Genomic DNA, 21,462 nt, shown 5'->3' with positions numbered 1-21,462 from the left:
ATTTTGGATAAATTTCAGCACAAGCAACATATCTTGTTATTATGCATGAACTAACTCAGTCTAACAATAAATCTTGGAATCCGTGACATTTTTAAGATTAAAGGAAAACATCCACATATTTATATTGGCAACCTAACCAAAGACATAATGTGAACAGTTTGACATGGCTAAGTGTTCTTTTTCATGCTGAAGATGGATGGCATTTCACAGGCTAGTTTTGGCATGGCAGTGTGAAGCACTATCTTTCCGCTGCCCACACACTGACGGAAGAGTATTTTTAAATACTGGTGTCATGGCGTCACATAGAGCTTGCAAGGCATATGGCCGGGGAAGATGATGGCTGATTTCTGGGATTTGCTCCAACAGTGACAGTTGGTGTCCTACGTCATCACCTTTGATTAGGGCAGCATGCAGTGTGATGGACGTAGCACAGCCTCTCTCTGAGGGTGAGGGCCTCATAGTGGAAATGAGCCACAGTCCCACGAGAGTGTCACCTAAGACCCAGTTTGCAAGAAGAAACTGTTATCACTTCTGAAGGGGTCAAGAATAAACATGCCCTCCAGAGAAACAACTGTGCACCCTGCATCAGGTGTGCTTTAATAGCAAGCTAAGACATCAACAGGTCTGCCCAGCTGCACAGCAGACTTAAGCAGTTGAAGGGAACCTGTCGCATTAGCTGGGTGACTGGTTTTATTGAAAAAGAAAAGCTGCAGAGGCATGCAACCAAATTTAAAAGGCCTGACTGACTTCTGGATGGCTCTATCGTGGTGAATCAGCTGCTATGTAATGTCTTTCATGGATTCAACCAACGCGCTAGAGTAGATGACCCAAAGCCAACAGATAAGACAGTGTTAGTATGATTTTTATCTGACCCTATGTATTTTACTGATTTTGGATGTTGGACGTGTGACAGAAACATTCCCTAGTCTGTATGACACCTTGGGTAATATGGCATAGCCCTTCTGGGGGGTCTTTTAGATACAAACAATGGATCCATGGTTAAGTTTGGAACGGTTCCAGATGTGGGCATGTGATGACACATACTATGTTGTGAGATAGCTGTCAATCACTTGATGGATGGCTCCCAACGGAGGTAGTGCCCCTGGAAAACATGTTATTCATATGATAAGATACAGATGTGTAACCCTATATAAGCTGTGCATTGACAGTGGTACATTGCCCAGACCATCTTTGTATATGGAATGGACCCGATGGCCATCGTCTAATAAACGTCTACAAAATAAGAACTTCGACAGCTCTTCCTTTGAACGATATCATCACACATCCTTCCTTTCAGACAGATTGATGAATGTAGACCTGAGCTGCAGGTGAATATGGATACAAGCAACATACCAGGTACACATGACAAATCTATATTTCCACTAGCAAACAGACAAAGACACATGCCCACACTGAACACACACCGGCATTTACATACAAATAACCATACACATGCATGCACACACAATCCTCCAAAATTCACACAGATATGCGCATGCACACACACAGATCACAGAGGCCTTTCTGAAACTGAGCATCTGCTCTTTGATTACCACGGTCTGGCAAAGCAATGACTGGGAGATGTGAGGAAGCCTGGATCTCCTTTCACTGCTGTACAGGGTATGAAATGAGAATTCCACCACTTGTCTAATGATGCTGAATAATAAAAACCCAAGCTCACGTAAATCCAAAGCAAAGAGCTTCTTTTAAATATTTAAGAGGCACTATGTTCATGAATACAATCCAGGAGTGCAGAATAGACCGGCCTCATGATCTCATGGAGGTGTAGCACTTTTTTAGACTCCCAAGGCCCGGCGCCAGCTTCAAATCAATTTGTATGGCGAGCACGGAGCCAATCATGAATATTCATGAAGTGTAATACAACATTGGTCGATTGTCAGACTGTCGCTCTGTCTCATGTGGCAATATTAAATCTCTGAAAGATTTATCACTTATGGGTACTGCAAAGACCTCCTTTTCATTTCCTGACCAAACACACCTGAGAGAACCAAGAAAGTCTGTGTATATGCAGTAAGACAGTTCTTGAGTGCAATTATCCAGTTTTAGCTGCATAATATAAATGAATAGGGTATGTAAGTGATGGGAATCCTGAGATGTTTTACACAGTCACATTCAATTAGAGTTAAACAGTCCTCAAATACTCTAAAAAATGTGTGTGCCATTTTGTCTATAACGAGCTGATTCAAATGGAGAATTCTTTCTTTTGTACATAACCTCCGACCTGAATCACAACCATATCATTTTTTTCATTCCATTCCAAGAAGGATCAAGCCCCAAGCAGGTCTATGAATGCTTTGAATTTCAAGTGTGCTCTAATTAGAATCAACAAACGCACATTTTCTGTTCTCTTTTCTTTAGGTGGTGGGAAAAAGAATGTCTAGTGATGCTCCTTCCATCTCTTTAAAAGAACAAAGGTAGTGGTAAATTAATGACTTCAAACAAAACAGAGAGAAAGGCTTGTCAAAATATTAGTGCCTTTGACATTTAGCAAGAGTTTCACAGGGCCCATTCCCCCCAGGGTATGTCATCTGCTTTATCATCAACATGTGAAAGAGGCAAATAGCTGCTAAAATCCTTACTGCAATACTTTGTCTCGAGAAGAAAGCTCATGCCATTATACCTTTAACTTATGCTGTCTCAGTCTTGCATGTGATGTACTATTTTTGTATCCACTTGGGATATGATGGTGACAGTTAGTACATTTTAAAAGACATTTTTTCTGGAATGAGGTATTCCCATTTGAAAAAAGTGACAATACCAATTGTGACAATATGTTTTTAAATGACGGCCAAGGGGCTTTTTTTGGACACTGGGCCCTTTCCACGGACATGATTGAGTGATTTAAAAAATAAGGCTGGCAATATCAGCAAATTCCAAGAGACCAAGGATCAAATCCAACAATGAATTGATCCTACCAACAAGTGCTACCTGTGTAGCCAAAGCCTGATAGAACTTACTGTGCTGTAGACCTTTATTGTTGCCCAAAAACTATTTAAAAAACACACCGTTGCACTGGATGACACGGTCCTTTATTACTATAACCACAGTCACTGCAGTTTACAATCTCACATACACTATCCTGCTGCCATTAATACTCACCAGTGCACTAAATGTGTATTATGTGTCAGACACTATGGCCTTTTCTTTAATTCTTGGCTAAAACATTCCTTCTTTAATCTCAGACTGAGTAGGTGAATGAATACCACAGACACATGGAGAGTACCTCACCCCTGGACCCCGAACTGACCTCTTTGCCAAGTGGGTGTCTGTTAGCGGGATACAACCCAAAAGTTAAACACTGTGGCAACTTAAGTTAAGTTAAACACTGTGGCTTGAACCAAAAGCATAAATGACCTTTGGTGTCATTTGAACCGAGAGAAAGGATCAACGACTCAGTAAACATGGAGAGAAAACTCCCCTCTTCTGGACCTCCTATCTTTCCCAGACCAAAGCCATAAACTCACATTCTTGGAAAACATGTACATGGAGTCTCCCTGCAAATCTGAGCCAAACCTGAAGTTCATGTAAATTAAATGTCTAATCATAATGCAAGTTATGTAATGTTATTTGCCATGTAAATACACAAAGAATTGCATAACTTTGATAGTTGTGCGGTAATCTACTGAGGAGATATTAAATTTTGATTTTATTATTGTCTTGTCTTCATGTTTATATGGTACTTTAAAATCACCTATGTTGTATTGAAAGAGTAGGTTTTCTGATGTAATACAAATGTAAAGACATAATGTTTGAAGGACTTCAGGTTGAAATTTTCCTTTGTTATTAAATAATAGTCATATTGAATGTTTTTATACATTGAAGTAAGAGTTATGTTGTATTTATATTTGAATATGTTTCTGAGAGTAATCTAATCACATAAGTGTTGCTTAACTTTATTTCATTTGCTATAGTATTAAACTTTTATTTCAATGCAGATGATTTGAGAAAGTTGAATCAATTGAGGTTGGATGTCTAGACATCATTAGAAATATTCATATGAAGGTTAATATTTGATATGTTGACGTAAGAATTGAAGGTTAATGTTTGAGATGTTATTAGATATTTAATAGTTTATTCTCCAGTATAAGACTGTTACTTGCCATCTCAAGTCAAAGTCAACCACACCATAAAAGTCCAGAACAAAGGAACAGAATATTCATCATTCAGGACTCTGCTTATCCTTTTTCAAAATGATAAAATTAGCCTCAGAGGGACAGAGAACTCATGAGCCAAACAATTATTTTTAAGACATCTCTTTTCTTTGTTTTTCGACCAAATATATGCATATTTTAATCTTTTATTGAAACAAGTTCAGTTTGTTTTTGTTTTATTTGTAATGTTAAATCTTGTGTTTCCATGTACAGTACAGTTAAAGTTTTGAAGTTTACACCACTGAAGATTTGAGTGTAGTCAGATTAAACCTTATTTGGTATTAAAACCAAGATTACAAGAAGCCAACAAAAGCCTAAAGCCTGAGATCCCTGACTCAGACGGAAATTTCGTTCTGAAAAAGAAAGTGACCTTTGAAACTGGATTTCTGCCGCTTGCTGAGAGCAGCGCTGCAACTAGGGGTTAAACCGAAAGACTCTTCCCAGCGCACCCTGAACACCACTTTACTCCTCTTCTCCGGTGTTCTACTTCTGAACAATTTTCTTTATTATTTTGTTTTATTATCATTTATAGGCCTTATTATTCATTTTATTTATTATCTTAAGCTTTATCATGTATCCAAAAAAGGTTTAGTTATGAATAAATGTCTTCTCTTATCTTTAGAAGTTGTTGGGTGATTTCTTTGAGCGCAGTAAACAGAGGTCACTGTTTGGGACAAGAACTTAGGGTTATGAGACTGAGTCATTGATTAAATTGAATAAGGGTTAGTGCTTCCTCCTGACACTAACAAATCCTAACCAAAAGGGAGGTGGTGCCCAGATGAGGTTCTGTTTTATATTAATAAAAGTGTTGTGTTACAACATATGTATGTATGTGCTGTTTGAGTAATGTTAAAAAGTTGAAAAATTACTTTTCTTTTTCTAAAAAAAAATGAAATCAGATATTTGTGACCTTTTTCTTTTTCAAGATTTATGTCTTGTAATGAATGGGTTTGTGGCTGAGTGCCACAGTCGAGACTGTCCTGCCAAGAAAAAATATCAGGATCAGTAGTTTATGTAAGTGACCCAAAATGACATATGACCTCTAGTGGCCTTAGTAATTACGACTGGAGCAAAGGACAAAATGAGGTGACGTTAGCAGCAAAGTCCATGTGGGGAAGAAGTCAGGGTGGATGGATTAATCAACAGGCTTTAACACAGTAGATTGCTGTGTTATATAAATATAAAAATAAATATAAAATAACATTGTTTTTTTGAAACCATGACCGCAATCAAACCATAAGGAAGTAGTAATTTTAACCCAAACCATGATCTTTCTCTGACCCTAACCAAGTGGTTTTTGTACCTAAACTTAACAAGACCTTAACAATAGTGTTGTCACATCACAAAACATATTCATTTTTTAACACTGATTTACAATGGTTTTGAAAGGCTCAGATAAATGATGTTGTCCTTCCGATTTCTTCAGAGAACGGCATCAGATCAGAGAATGCTTGTGTCACTCTGGAGTGCATGAATGACTTGAGCAGTGCTTGGACCACCGACGTATTTTGTTGTTTAATTCTGACTTGTTGAGCAGACATGTAGTTGAAGTTAGATTTGGTCTTTTTTATAAGATTTGTTGACAGTAAAAGAAATCTTGAATAATGCAAGCTTTTTTGTTTTTTTAATGCCAGATTTGTACCAAGAAAGCACACTCCTCTTGTTAGTCTGAACTGAAAACAGATTGATTCAGAAGCTACAACAGAAAGGAGTGTCCCTTCCCCACTAATTGAGACCCTGTAGATTCACCCTATTTACCCAGATATGAATATGGATTCTGGCAGGAAAACTTCTTGGCACACAAAAAGTGAAGAACTGAAAGTTATACAAAATAGAAAAGTTTTTTTTTTTTCCCTCAAACGCCAATCTGGGAGTCATCAAAAGAAAACTGGACTCATGGATGATTTCAACTGCTGCAACAAGATTATTTGTCATCATCTCCACCGAGAAATTCTGATGTCCAAAATTCAAGCCACTACTTAGGGCAAACAAAATACAAGAGCTTTGCTGTGTATTATTGAATTTTATCACTAAAATGTGTTTTAGATAATGTATTACATGTCAACATAGACCCCCCATAATAGCAATGGACCAGAGTTGATCAGGGAGAAACCTGCACTGAGCTTGGTTTGCAGGAGATTTTTAATCCCTACTAGTAATTTCTTAAACCTACTCAAGACTTTCCACTTCAAAATAATAATGGCAATTTCTATATATCAACTCAAAGTGACCACAGCTGCTCACCAGCATGGTAAGAGGGATACTTTTAATTAGATGAAAGGTGGTGATGTGAGATAAAATACTGACAGCGCGATACAATGCAGAGAGCAAACACCAGCCGCAGTCTCCTAATTCAGAGTCTCTTTCTGCCTTCAACCATTGCTAGCATCTCATGGAAGATAATGTCTCTGTTTATCATGTCAGGATTGCGTGGCTTGTCTCCAGGAGGACCATGCCAACATATTGCCTTTGAAGTGTTAATTGGATGTGCTGGAAGCCATCTTTGTTTTTAGATTAAAAAAAAAAAAAAAAAATCAGAAAATGTGTGTGTGTCTCTCCTGGATCACACATTAAAACTTAATGCTTAAGTTTTCACTTAAAGTATGACTCTTTTTTTTTTTTCTTAATTCAGTACCTGCATCACTACTTCTTCTGCTTTGATAGTTTGCAGATGAAAAAACAAATAATCCCTCCGCCATAGTGTTTCTCCCCTTGAAATAAAGTGATGAAATCTAGAAGCTATCTTCTTTCTGTTTAAAACACTGAGGCGTGAGACTGCAGAGCTTAAGGGAGATGCTCATTGAAGTTCGAAGAAGGGCAGCATCTCTGAGATCGTCTTTCCAATTATATAACATTGGTCAGTGTGTCTAAATTCTCATCTAACTTCTCTAATTCAGGTTGACTTTTTCAATAACGGCACTGAGTTAACTCAATCTAACAACAGACAGCTCGATGAATTGCCCTGTCAGTCACTTGGAGTTTTGCATTTGCCGCTAAACTTGCAATCTGCTCAGCTGTAACACAATTAAGTGGCATCAAATGAAAATCAGTGTTGTTCTGAGTACATTTGCAAGAGAGACATAAGGGGGCCCAGTCGGTTTCCAAGTGCAGCAAGGGGATACAAGGAGACATCAGGAGATTAAAAGGGAGAAGAAATGAGAAAAGGGTGTGTATATGTCTAGGTGGAGTCAGGGGGGGAATAAAGGACAGATGAGAAAATAGTTTGGAGGAATGAGAATAGCACACAAAAACAACAAGTAAGTCTGCATCTTACTCACCCAGAGTGACCTCTGTCTGCATAGGCATGGACAATGCTGGATGCTTGACCTCGCAGCTGAATAGAGCATCATTATCCAGCTGGGGATTTAGGGTCCAGGTGAGTCGGGCCTGCACCACCACAGAGCCATCACTCTGGGGGATGTGAGTGTGGCTGAAGTAGTAGAGAGGGTCTGTGCTGTGCACCCAGCGGGGGAACTCACGGCTCACCACTGTCTCTGGGATGACCTCTGTCGCAGGGCTGGGCTCAGAGGCCTGCTGGCCCTGAGTGTGGACACGCTGGGGGCTTTCTGTGTACAGACGGGCTGACCGGCCCTCGGGGTCCAGGAGGGAGAGGGACCTCTGCAGCTTAGTGTCATCGAGGTCCCTGCTGATGAGTGGCCTTGCCCCTCTTACGCCCGCTGAGCCGCCTCCCTGCTCGTTGGTGGAGGGTTGAGTGTAGGAAATCACCTCTATCAGCTCACCATCACGCTTGAAGTACACCTTGGACAGGACAAGGAATATTGAAATGGAGTGAGAAATAGAAGGAGAGGAGAAAGAAAAGTGGGAACAAGAGTTGTAAAGACATATGTTAGGGCACTTATATTTTTTACTGCACTGCAGCAGAGAAAAACCTACAATTACCTTTTTGGCCATTTAGGAGAACACACAAGAAGCTGTAAACAGTACACTGACAGTGATAAAAGAAACAATTGCCAGTAGACACAGAGCAACATTAGCATGTATTTGGAGTCGTGTTTCTGGCTACCTGGCAAATCTAAATTCAACATTCACTCTCCTTTTAGCTCTATTTTGTTCTCCACCATTTCCTCAGGAAAATATCTGGCACTTTAGCTGCTAAATGCTGCTTTGTCTGTCTGCTGTTTAGTGCACACAGTGAGTAGTTTTAACAAAAGTTTGCAGCTGCCTGCTGCAGGGTTGAGGAGATCTGTGAGAGTGAACAAATAAAGAGTGAAGTTGCGGGCCGTCAAACCAAAACAATCAGCTGAAAGAGGGTAAAATGCTCTGCTGAGCTGAGGGGAACTGCAGAATTGGGTGATATTTATCTTTGAGTTAGTCATAACCGGCATCACCTTTCACATCACACACAGTTTTTTTTTCTGTTGCTAATATAAAAATATTAGTAAGTGCAGCTTTAGGAATTGATTTTAAAATTGGCTCATCTGCTGTGACAGTTCAATAAGAAGTTTCCTCACCATTTCATTAACATCTCTGGCTGCCTAATCTCCTGGCCGGGAATTAATGCCTATTTCAGTACATAACCTGCAGATATTTGCATTGGAATAAGGTTGTATGGCCACTGTGGTGCTGCTATTTCTGCAAACACATATTTCTGCTTTTTTTGTTGCAGAAGAAAGGAAAATTGAATCTGCAGCTCTTCTGGGGGCCGTTGGTCATTCTAATTCAATTTGCCAAAGATCAAAGAGTCATTATCGTAAACATTGCATTTCACTATATTGTTTGAGGTTTTTGTGAGGAGATGGTTGAAGCATGCTTTGATATGGTGCCACCTCAAGCGCCAATGCTGCGAGTGAGTAAACAGCAATAATGAGTGCAAACAGGATAAGGCCAAGCCTCAGAGGAATAACGATGAAGATCATATTTTTACATTCATAAAAGGGAAGTAATCTATAATCCCTGAACCACAATAATGTATAATATTATAATGTACAGACCTATATATGAAAAATGATTCGACTTTAATGTGGCAAGTGTTTTTTTCCAACAGGTCATCGGTACTGGAGAGTATAATTCAATTCAACACGAGTGTAACAATAATATAATTTAGGACGTCACCTGGAGATATTTATTTTTCAATGAACATGAAATGAGCCTGGCTGAGGATTTATAAACCTTATGAGTTTCATTCAATTTAACCTTTATTTTAGCAACTTTATTTTTAAACAGTGATGGATGGGGGCTGTCTATTCGCCCCCCCTTGTTGCTGAGGTTATGTTTGCCAGGACAGATGCAACTTCATTATATTACATTCTGCATTGTGTTGTTGGGTGGTATTTATAGCCAACTCTAAAAACTCTCTAATGCCTGCCATCACAGCTGGTACACATCCACATGGGGCTACGTGCCCTTGCTCAAAGGCGTTCAGCAGTACTGGTTATTCAGTACCATGGATAACTGTCCTTCTAACCAACCTGCTACTCTAACCAGCACTGGACTGCTCTGTGGCCCCATCTACCTGCAACACAATTTTAATGCAGATGTAAGGTTCATACATGCTTCAACGTTAAGACAAGTTTCAAGTTTTCTTAAAGTTTGGGTTAGTTCAGTTTCAGGTGTGACTGTAGAGACTGATGAACAGCAGTTCTTATTTATTTGAATAGATTTTCATTAGATTTAATTAGATATTTCATTAGAGGAAAACAGATTTTAGAACTTGAAGTGGATGTTTTCTTTTTTACATCTGGTCTATCAAGTGTGATAATAAATGGTCCTTGTTGGAGAAATTCTGAACTCTCACATTAGTGCAATCTGTTGTTAAAAAGATGAATAATGACTATGCCTACAAGTACAATCATAGTTTCTAATTAATGCACACTCAAACACACACACACACACACACCCCCACACACATACACATGGAAGATATTGTTATAGAAAAAAGAAAGAAAATAAAAAGCTTCTCCAAAGGGTACATGTAGGTGCAAAGGTGCAAAATTATTATACTTCACTTCATTTCAAATTAGCTTCAGGGCAGGTGAGGGGCAGGTTGTGTCAGGTGATTGTGATAATGCTGAAGAGCTCATGAATTAAGTCCATTTCATAACTACAACTTTCCAGACAAAGTATTTATGTCTACATCCTCAGTATCTACTTATGAACCTTCTGTAGTACAAGTGTATTGATTATAGCCCAGCATGGCATGAAAGGCTAATTTACAAATGAAGTTATGCTGATTAACACATTTCCCTCTGTTGAATATACCACGTGAGAGCATTCGATACTTATCACCCGTTTATTTGCTTTTACCTCACGTGCTCTGCAGAGCCAAAGCTTAAAATCCAATAGCACAATGGGAAATAGAAACATCAACCTCAGATCCATGATGACCCCATTGCGTCTGCTGCTAACTCCTACAGTTACAACTTGCAAAGAGAAGGAGTTTTTTCACTGTTTATTAAAACACCTCATTAATTATCGCAGCAGGTGGAGGGAGAGCAGCATGGATTAGAAGCATTCATGCACCTGTTCTGCAGCTTTTGTTGGACAAAATGGTGTGGGCACACAATAACACCTGTGTTGGCTATGGATTGTATAATATATAATTAATTATGATTAGTTTGTGTAAACATTAACAGACAAGTTAATTTACACTGTGGGATAAAAGAATTATTGATTGAAACATCTACATGACTTAACACAATGCATGGCGCTGCTTCTTGTTTGTGATTTGAATGGGTCAGAAATAAATTCTTTTATTGAGGTGTTGCCTCCAGAAAAATATCAAGCATCAGTTTACCTATTCATGGTGATCTCACCATGACTAAATATCTTTCTTTGCCACCTGTCTGCTTGAGGTATAAGAAAAGGAATCAATGAATGTTTCATCAAAGACATGAATGAATGGGATGACAGATATGTAGCTGCGGGGAGAGAGAGAAGTGTTTTTGTGCTATTATCCTGCAGTTCTGTTCCTTTTTCCATTTCCCCTTTCATTACTAGGAGGCAGATCACATATGGATATGAAAATACTGCAGACACAGATAAAAATAGACACATTTCGAAATTAGACTGTTATAGAAGTTGAGTGAACTCAGTCATTTTAGATTGCAGTTTGTAATGTTGCTTAGTGAATATCCTGTCAAGCGTCTTCTAGTCAGCGTTGATGATGATTTGTGACAATTCTTCCTCTTTGCCACTTTGATTTCCATTTTTTCAATGTTAAGCATATGTCATCATAATTTTCAGGACTTATTCCTTTGATATATTGCGTTTTTTTTTTGTTTTTTTTTTTACAGTATTTGTGACTGTGATACATGAGATATACATTGAATCATATTATTTTGAATGCAAATCAGCAGAATGTGTTGGCATTATGGATGGGTTAAATGTGAGAGCATTTTTTAACATTACCGTGGAATATATCAGGTTAAAAAACGCCAACTTGTAAGACAGCATTCGATAAATACCAACAACTTGTGACTTGGGATTTAAAGAATCCATCTATCTGAATGGCACGCAGTTCTCTAAGGCCAAGATTTGACATCTTGCAAAAGTGTAAACATGATTTGTATGGCATATCTGAATGTATTGGACAGCACAGAGAAGCCAAACAAATAGAAGGGAGGAGAGATGTGACAAAGAACAAAGACCAGACAACATGTCACATGCCCCAACAAAATGTTCTTTGTAAATACTAATATAAATCTAAACACATTTAAGGAGACATCTGTCATCCCTTGGTCTGCAACCCTTTAGGCTACCTGCTAATTTGCTAAAATCTAATTTCCCACATATCCTTGTTTGACAGGCAGAGATAACAGAAAACGCATCGCTTCTTTCATTCTGTTCATATGGGAGAGCAAACACTGATTAATTTTCCACAAGTGATTATAAAGCTGCCAAAATAACACTGAGGATGTCTCTCATTGTGATACATGTCTCCAATAAATGGTTGCATTTTACAAAGTGACATGGGCACTTTTTTTTTATATGCTGCTTTAGATGAGTCGCCTTTCAAGTGGTTTCCCTGTATTCATTGTGTATTGATAAAAGAAAATCTATTTCAATGCCATATAATGAAATAATATTTCCATTGTACAGCCCATTGTAACACAACAATCTGTTAATGTGACAGATACCAGGCTATTCTCTTTAATTTATGATGACTAAAAATGCAAAATTTTTAATCTTGGAATTTCCAAACAGGTCCTCTGTAGTTTAACAAGCACAAAGAGGGTATTAAATGGCTATATTGTCTTTAATCAACAGATTGGCTTGTTAGGTAATACATTTAGCTGCTGTAGGACTTGGAAAGTACTGCCCACTCTCATGTAAAAGGGGATTTTTGAGTGTTTTGGCATTGCTGTTGTATTGTTCTCTTACAAACAGTGTTACAGCACGGAATAAAGTGATTATCAATCACGCCTCTGTTATAAATCCCCAAATACTTCATAGTCCAATATGTGCAGACAATGAAACCAGACACAAACCACTTACTTCATTCTGAAATGAATGAGCTCAGAAAAAAGAGATGTAATTCTAAGCAGTAGCCCATACACAATGCCATGGCAGTGGTGAAATTAAGCTGGGATGGCATGAGATGCATTTTTCCTGTGAATAGACAGTGATGAAAGCACCTGCACTCTGCACACTGCCAAGCCGCCCCCACCTCACCGACATCTCAAATCCGAAACCTTTTTGAAAATGTAACAATCATGCATTGGTCCATATACACCTTTATTTTACTGCAATTAATCATGGCAATGTCAAAAGGACAAGGCTGTAATTTTCATGGCGACAGAATGATTCAAAGAGAGAGCAGTAGCAAGAGAAAAGGGGAGAGAAAGAGGAGAGAGGCAGAGAGAGGGATCCTGGCCATGACTTAATCAGCTTTCCTTCTTATTATTAACTGTCATTATCTTTCCTCTTTTCAATCAGTGCTTGCTTGTGCTCTGAGGATGTTCTAATGAGTGGCACTGGGAAGCTATTATTGATATGTCACCAGCTTGCTTCAGTGACATCAGATGCCGACAGATCTTGAAACATAATGCCAGACAATTTTAACACATGCAGTCCATTATATTCAGCTCTTTCAAAGCCGCACTGGGGGAATTTAACATGTTGGGTGTCTCAAAAAGTAATGGGAAGTAACTGAGAATAAAAGAACTTGTGAACTTCAAGACACAGAAATCATATAATGACATAATGGCAGTAAACCGCACACAACTTTATCATGTGTACCGTAGGACACAAAATAAACTGATATACCACTATGACCATCATGTGTATGAGACAAGGATACCACGACAAAACACACCTTATCATTCTGGTGACATCTGCTGAGTGGATCATATGAAGCATGTTTGGAGAATGTAGTCCATCATACCACAGCTTACAATATGATAGTCTTATATTAAACATTAAGTAACCATAGCATCAATACGCTTAGCTATACTGCTGTTGTGGTCCAGCTAAAAATCCAGCTGAAAATTAGTGAAGATATTGCTTGCCTTCAGCCCATTCATCTCACGGTCCCTGGGACGACAATTTGTACCAATTAAAGTGAAGAAAATAGGTCAGTGGTAACAGATTTGTCATGTTTTGCATAACTATTCAGTCACAAGTGATGTCCGTCATGCTGACATCATTTTCAGTCAACATGGAAGCTGTAGTAGTCGTTGCTATAAAAGCAGTTCAAATTTTTCACATCAAATGAAAGAATAGGTCACTCTTGAATGTAGCTAGGTATCTAGCTTGGTAGCTATATAGAGAGATGACGACCCACTGCTTAATTACGGCAACAAAGCTCTTATTGGTCGACTCTCTCTACTCACACTAGACCTATTTGAATTGCTGAACAGATCAGATGTGTGCAGTGATTCAGAGGTGTGGTACCAGGCTTGTGTGTCTGATATGGTTTTTTCACAAAAGAAGCATAATTACCACTTTCAAATCCTTAAAATGGCATCTACTCCTGCTGGACACCATCAGATGTCTCTTACTTTACTGTTAAGTCCATTCTCAGTGTATGTGCACTGGAGGCTTCAAAGTTCCACATCTCACTTGTATAAGTTGAATATTAGACCAGGATGTTACAAATCCAGCTCATAGGCCCACCCCTAAAAATCTAACTTTTAGTGAGCACAGAAAAAATTTGAATGTGAAAACAGTCTTCCAGTGTCCAACTGTACAAGTACTGTACATCATTCAACAGTGAAGCTCAAACATCCAACCGTAGGAACAAGAAGAAAAACATTTTGAGTGGAGAAACACTAAACATTATTGGCTGTGCATATTTGCACATATTTTTTTTTAAATTCAATTATATGACATTTGAGGAACCAATAAAATGATCATAATGAGCCAAAGGAAGGAACATTATACAGTAAACATCATAAAACTGCTTTTAATATCAGTGTAATTCAAAATGCAACAGCAGCAATGTTGGATGAACTTCAACACTTTCAAGTGTCTACACTAAGCTAAAATGAGGTGTCAGACATTACAATGGATGCTAGAAGGACGCAAAAGGATGTTGCATAGCAACAGTGAATATTTTTTTCTTTGAGGAAGACCAAAGCAAATTTATCACAACAAACACAAAGCTCATGTTTCTGTTTAGGATAAAAGAACATGTTGCATTAAATGTTGTATAAAAGCATTTGTTCGTTTTTGTTTATACAGAGAGATAAAGTCAAGGTTAGGTAGACCTATGGCACTTGTGCCTTTGGTATCATCACAACAGTGCCACAATATGACTGTACAGCATGTTCGGTTGTTCCTGCTTACATGTAAGTGTAGAGTTCTGTCCATAAAGTTCAGATAGAGATGATGAAGTTAATATAAAGCAGTTGTTAGGGCTCTCTCTCTCTCTATCACACACACACACACACACACACGATGATGTTGGCTCATTATTTTTAGCCTTTGTTATAAAAGAAATCTGTTAATCTATCTGTATCTATTTTTGAAAATGAAAACACAACAGTTACAAATAAAAAGAAGTAATCAATAATGTGGAGATCAGATTATAAAAATAACGTTTGCAGTGCAAACACTCTGTAGCTTCACGTTTGTTTTGTTTTAATTACTTGAAGGGATTCTGGCTGATCTGCAGCTTAATCAGCTGCTCTTGTCTTTCCTGCCCATTTTCTCTTCACTTTCTATTAACAGCAGCCATATTCTAAGCAGTGCTTGCCACAAGAGGATAGAACAATTTTTTCAATGCCTGGGAACATAAAATGTGGGTAAAATAAATTTAAAATGGCCTAAACCTTAAAACACTGAAGAAATGTGTTTCAGTGTGTATCCAGTATTCCTTGTAATCCTCATTTTAATGAAGAATACAGATACAGTACAATAAATGGTCAGTTTACCTTGTGTATAGACTGACAAATGCATTTGCAGTTTTGACACTTTTCACGCTTCTGACATAATATGCCTTTGTGTGTGTGTTGGATATTGTTGGCCAGCTACAGACCAGACATTACCATTCCTTGTGTATTTAAACTCTCTCTAACATTGTTATATTTGTATTTTTTATATTGTTTTTTATGTGTGTAAATGAACTGTATATGTGTATGTGTTTATGTGTACTTGTTTGCTAACTTGCTTGCCTCAAATTGCTCCCTGAGGGGTGAATAGTAGCATTTTGAATTTAATTGAATTGAGATGTGAAACACACGCTATTTTGTCCTAAATATATGTATATGCTTGATACAGGACAGTGATATGACAATATTTACCGCATAAATAAAATTAACTAATTTCAGTCTAAAAAACAACAAAGGTTAATTATACTTTACAATGGTTGGAAACAAATGTAATTCAGGGTGAGAAACACCACACAATGGTCATATTTAGCAGCTGTTAAATGATGGCTAAATAAATGTGGCCAATTTCTTTGTAAGTGTATGAGCCACTATTGAGACCAGGCTTGCAAAGTTTTGACATTGAAAATAGAGCTGACAACAGCTCATTCCACAACAAGCCCCCAGGCAGCAGCACCGACAAAGACTAAATGAGTTTCATCAAAAAGCAAAGGGAACCGTTTGAAGTTGCAGTCACATAACTGGGCCAAAGCAGCAACATTCAAGCAAATACTTACAAACCTAATAATGAGGCTTTGTTATGTAGCATGACCATGGACAACAACATAAATAGAACAAATGGTCACAGTTTAGATGTGATATTTGTGCTTCTTAAAATTGAATGGAGACCATGTAACTGTACTGCTGTGTAGATGTAGGCAGAGACGTACTAGTCGAGAATAAAGCCACAACAGTGTGTTCCTTTTTATGTTGTAATGGTGCTTTTTGCAACTCTTTATTAACACTGAAATATTACTTTAGTTTTGATACTAACAACTGCTATTTGGTATGCCGAGATTTGAAACATTTAACTATTAAATAAAATTCACTACAACACTATCCTGTGATAACAGTAACAATTTAGAAAACCAATCTGTGATAACACCAAGTTAAATATGAAAGTAATCTCTACTTCTTAAACGAGTAAACTTTTTTCATGTCAATTAGAAATTAATATTTCCTTCTACTGACTAAGGACCAAAGCATAACATCTCAATTGAGATCAAAGAAAAGAGCGCAGGACTGGGGCATCTGGTGAGGCTGTGGTTCTAAAATCTATCCATGAAACCTGTCAGAGTTTGTTTACTGGGTTTTGATTTAGTCCAACAGTACAAAGAAACTTCGGCAGACCATGATACACCCCCATGGAGCCAATGTAATTTTCCAGTATCTTTCTTACTTCTTTAGATCGTGCTGACTTGACTTCATGTCTTGGATCATTCCATTGCCAACCCTGTGCATGTTTGCATTCAGGATATAATTAATTTCCATCCAGGCACAAGTTGTAAGACGTACAGGTTAATTGCTTCTGTTAGTTTTCAGATTCACACAATGACTCACAGCCATCGTTTTAGTTAATATGTTTCCATGATATGAAAGAATAAGCAACAGTAAAAGTCCTTCACACTCATGGTACTCGCTCACAGGTGTTTTTGCTTATATTGGCTGATTAAACATCTTCTCAGGGCTTTGTTGGTGTGTACAAATCACACTTGAGTAACATCTACTGTTAGTTTTGTTTCATCTGCTAGTGTGGAAAAACATATAGCTTCATGATTTTTTAAAGAACAATATATGGAGTTTGGTGAGTTTTGCAAACTTCCAGCATACTGTAGATCCACCGAGCTTCAAACAGAATAACTAAGAAAACCTGTGTGGGTGTGCAGGACCTTTAAAGTCTGCTGATAGTGTTTCTGTTTCTCCGGTGGAATGAACTTGGTTCAAGAAGCCACTTTGGAAACAAAATGAGTCAATCCGAAGATGGAGGAGATGTTATTTTTAGTATGATGGAGGCTGCTAGATCACAATGATGAACTGAAAAATTGACAACGATAAAGGTTCAGTTTCTTATATGTCCAATACAGGGACAATGAACATAGATCATTATTTTTAATTAATTCCACGCTTTTTGTCTATTACTGCAAATACTGATTCTGCGGCATGTCAACAATCATTCGTGCTTAACAGCCTTGAATAAAGGGCCAATACAGTAACTCAACATTCTTTTTTTTTTTACACTCTTTGTTATTCTGCTGTATCTTAAGAAATTGTCACTTCTCTTATGCTGAGAAACTTATGTATATGATTAAATTTGTAAGTCTTGTTATGTCTCTTCCACTGAATAGCTTTGCCACATCCTGCATCATTACACAGACATTCTTAGATTTCTATTTTTTCATTGTCCCATTTTTTTCACCAAAGCAATCTTCAGCATACCACTAAATCTGCCGTACTTTCCTATGTCTTATGCTGCAAATAATTTTCCTTTAACAATACCTGATCAAACCAATTCTTTACGTATGTCTGAAGTCGAAACTTTTATCTGTCATTTGCACTTTACCTTGACTTTTTGAATAATAAATGTTAGAGGTTTTTTAATGCAGCTTTGATTTATTCTATGAATGATAAAATGGTATAGTGTATGAAACAGATTGCTCTTATAGACTGCATCAATACTTAAAATAACAGCTTTGAGTGATACTCTACTGGATTGAAATGACCTTAAACTGTTTGCGCATTCAAAGCCAATATGTAAACCTTTCAGTGTATCTTATATCAAAGCATTTTTCTGCTATCTTCAAGTACAATGGTGAATGTCATGAAATAGTCATTTTTGTTATTAATCTCAAGTCAGCGACTTGAATGATATGCTTGCTGACTCACTGACAATACTAATTATCCGCAGTGTGACTTGGTCAATGACATAGAGACAGTCTGGACTTACTGACCGGCTGAAACCTTTCAGATCTCTTTTCCTCTATTAAGTATTAGAAAAAGGATCCAGCGGTGTTGAGTTTTAATGGCTTAAGACTCCCTGTGAAATCACAACAGGGGAGAACCTCACTCATCACACCATCAACCAGGAAGTACCTGAGAGACGGAAATCATATTCACCTTGTATTCACCTCTCACTGGGCTCATAATTGCAGGAGATAGGTGTGCTCAGGGTCTGGAGTACATTACCATACACCCATGGACGATGATTAATGACCTACTGGGAACAAACAGCGAGCGACCGCTCTCAGACAGCATCAGTAAGCTCATATGCCACCAAACACATGAGCCTATGCTTCAGATATTTAGAAGACCTTGTCTGTCACTTCAAAAAGTTGAAGGAAAAAATATGTTTTTGTGCGCTCCGTAAGAGTGTGTGTGCTTATATGTGCTTGATTGCATGCATGTACACATAGTTGTGTTTCTGCATGCATGTATGAGGATATACAGTGATCATTCTCTGAGCAATCATTACTATCTTGTCATAGCAATTAGATTAATTGCCCTGAGTGTGACCATTAATAACATTAATGTGTCTGTTTCCTAAAACTGATCTACTTTTTTAATGACTGCACTGCATGACTGAATTAGTGCTAGTAATCAATCACAGGTCAATCTGTAATGAAGGTAACAGCGGTACTCTGTGGCAGCAACGTTAAATGACTGCAGGAATACACTGTCTATGTATTCATGCCTCGCGCAGTCTGTGTGGAGCTTGATGTAAATTCTCTGGATCCACCGGCAAGTAATGCTAAGTGGTTGTCTGCGGGAAGCACTGAGATCAAGGATTGTGCTGTTGTCATATAACTTTTGAAATCCTATTTGAAGAGCCTTTTTTACAGGAATGTTAAAAAACATTTATAACTCCTAGTGGTCTGTGTGCTGATATCTAAAAAAAGAAACTGTCGGGAACATGCAACGCAGTTTCTTTTCCTCTGTAAACAACAGGGATCTGTGTGCTTTAAAGGCAGGTCCCCAGTGGACAAGCAGCATGGTGTATCTTCAACAGCAACTCACCGATGGGGCTGGTTTCCCTCCCTTTGCCGTGCAGACAAGAGTGAAATTCTGGGCTTGGTATCGGCTGAATGGGGCTGGAGTGTTCTCTGCCACCACTGATATGTTGTTTGGAGGTGCTGTGGAAGACAAGGAGAAAGCTTTGTGAAACAATATCCCAACACGTTTGATAGACACAAAATGCAACCTGAGATATTCTTAAACTGTTAGAAAAAAAATCCGCTTTCACTCGCTCAGTGCAATCTAAGAGTTATTTTGTGAGGAAAGGATCATATTTGGGTTAGACATGTAGGTGGATACATCTCTGGCAATACTGACAGCACAGTAAAGGCAAGAAAGTGAGAGCAGCGAAAGAACAATACCACTGTGCCCAGATGTTTAAAATAAACCGACTAAAACAAATTTACAGACCTTTTATTTTTTTTTTGTATCTATCTGTTTTCAAAAGAAAGCAAGGGCCTGCTGAGAGAATCTCCTCTTAAAATGGTAACTGAATGGTTGGGACAATATGTTCAAAACCCCCCTGGGCTCATGTGAGTCGGATGAGGCTGATAAGGTAGAAAATCTCATACATATCATATCACTAACCCTCTGTCTGAATCTCTCTAGGGATCTTAGCAAGTATGCCATGGTAGTGTGAAGGGAAAACATGTGAGCGAGAATTCACAGCATTATAGAGGAGCCCCGGGAAGAGAAGGAGGTAATGAATGGAAATCTCCCACATCCACCAGAAAATCAGCTGTTCAACATGCAGCACTCTAGTCCTTGTATAGCAGTTTCAATATAAATGTGAATACTTTATGGACCATATTGTTGGCTGATTCGGGGAAATATCAACAAGCAAATTTTAACTGACTACACTGCAGCAGATGATGACCAGCTGCACAAGGACCAGTTGAATTTTGATGAGGACTACTGAGTATCAAAGGCACTTTCCACAACATTAGCTGAAGAGGCTTCAAGATGCAGAGTATTTCATGTATTCTGTATATCTACATGTCTTCCCTTTATTTGTCTTTTCATGCACCGCCATGCGTAGACATTGAATAGTCGTCTGGCACATTATTTCCCTCCAGATTCAGCAGCGGAATGTTTTAAGAATACTTCAATCGGCCCGAGCTCTAATCAGAATGAGAAGCATTTGTGAAATCTGTCAAGGACTGTATGAGGTGAGAGAAGAATTTCTTTAGAAGTTACGATTTCTGAATCCACAAGCTACGCTTTAAGGCAGATAAGGTAACAAGAAAGGTCATGCAAGGAGCAGTGCCATTTTCATGTGTCACTTTTATGTGTAAATCTATCAAGCGGTTTTAAACAGACATGCCACAGCAATTAATTGATTAAAAGCAGGTGGGGGTTGGTGGGGATTTAGCTGCTGGCTTGGGTGCCACTGTGTTTCCACACCTCTTAATTGCTTATTGATGGGATTCATATGGTTGTAAATTAACCTTAGAACACTCCATTAGCTTACTGACAAGCCTGTCTCAACCTGGCATATGATAAGCTGTCAGAGGTGTCTGTTCCTGACCAATCATGCTCAAGTACTCGACACAGAAGCAGTGTCAACTGGTGAAGTGCCTCTGCTATGGCGATGCTGCTCCAATATGCAGAACATGTAATCAGAGAATGATGAAAAAAGACAATCTAGCTTCATAGATTTATGATATTGATTGCTCTTTTCTATAAAATAGCATTACACTCTACTTTGTAAAAGCTTGCTAGAGTCCAGTAAATATAGTCCTAACACCATTGTCAATTTTTTGCCTGCAAATTGCTTCATGTGCTGCTACACTATGCAGTTAAAAATCATGATTCATTTTCACAATATTAGCAGTATACACAAAGAGATCAGGACTTTTGCAGCAATCTGCAGAGTTTAGCACACCAAACCTCACACATTTAATTTAGAGAAAGCTAATCTCATGAATCCAATCTTATTAGATTTAAAATAATAA

General features: G+C 38.2%; 1 protein-coding gene across 2 annotated transcripts in view; it reads right to left on the bottom strand.

Moving 5' to 3' along the window:
• igsf21a (immunoglobin superfamily, member 21a) overlaps nucleotides 1–21,462 on the bottom strand; it is a 187,871-nt gene that overhangs the window by 15,985 nt on the left and 150,424 nt on the right. For both annotated transcript variants that reach the window (XM_044347688.1, XM_044347689.1), the window contains exons 5-6: nucleotides 19,511–19,626; nucleotides 7,451–7,931 (exon numbers count right to left, since the gene is read on the bottom strand). In XM_044347688.1, the coding sequence (XP_044203623.1) occupies nucleotides 7,451–7,931; nucleotides 19,511–19,626 (597 nt within the window). The remainder of the gene's footprint in view (nucleotides 1–7,450; nucleotides 7,932–19,510; nucleotides 19,627–21,462) is intronic.

This window comes from Thunnus albacares, chromosome 4 (assembly GCF_914725855.1).
Source record: "Thunnus albacares chromosome 4, fThuAlb1.1, whole genome shotgun sequence".
Taxonomy (NCBI): Eukaryota; Metazoa; Chordata; class Actinopteri; order Scombriformes; family Scombridae; genus Thunnus; species Thunnus albacares.
Note: the sequence above shows the minus strand (reverse complement) of the source record. Positions and strands in the feature narration are given on the sequence as shown.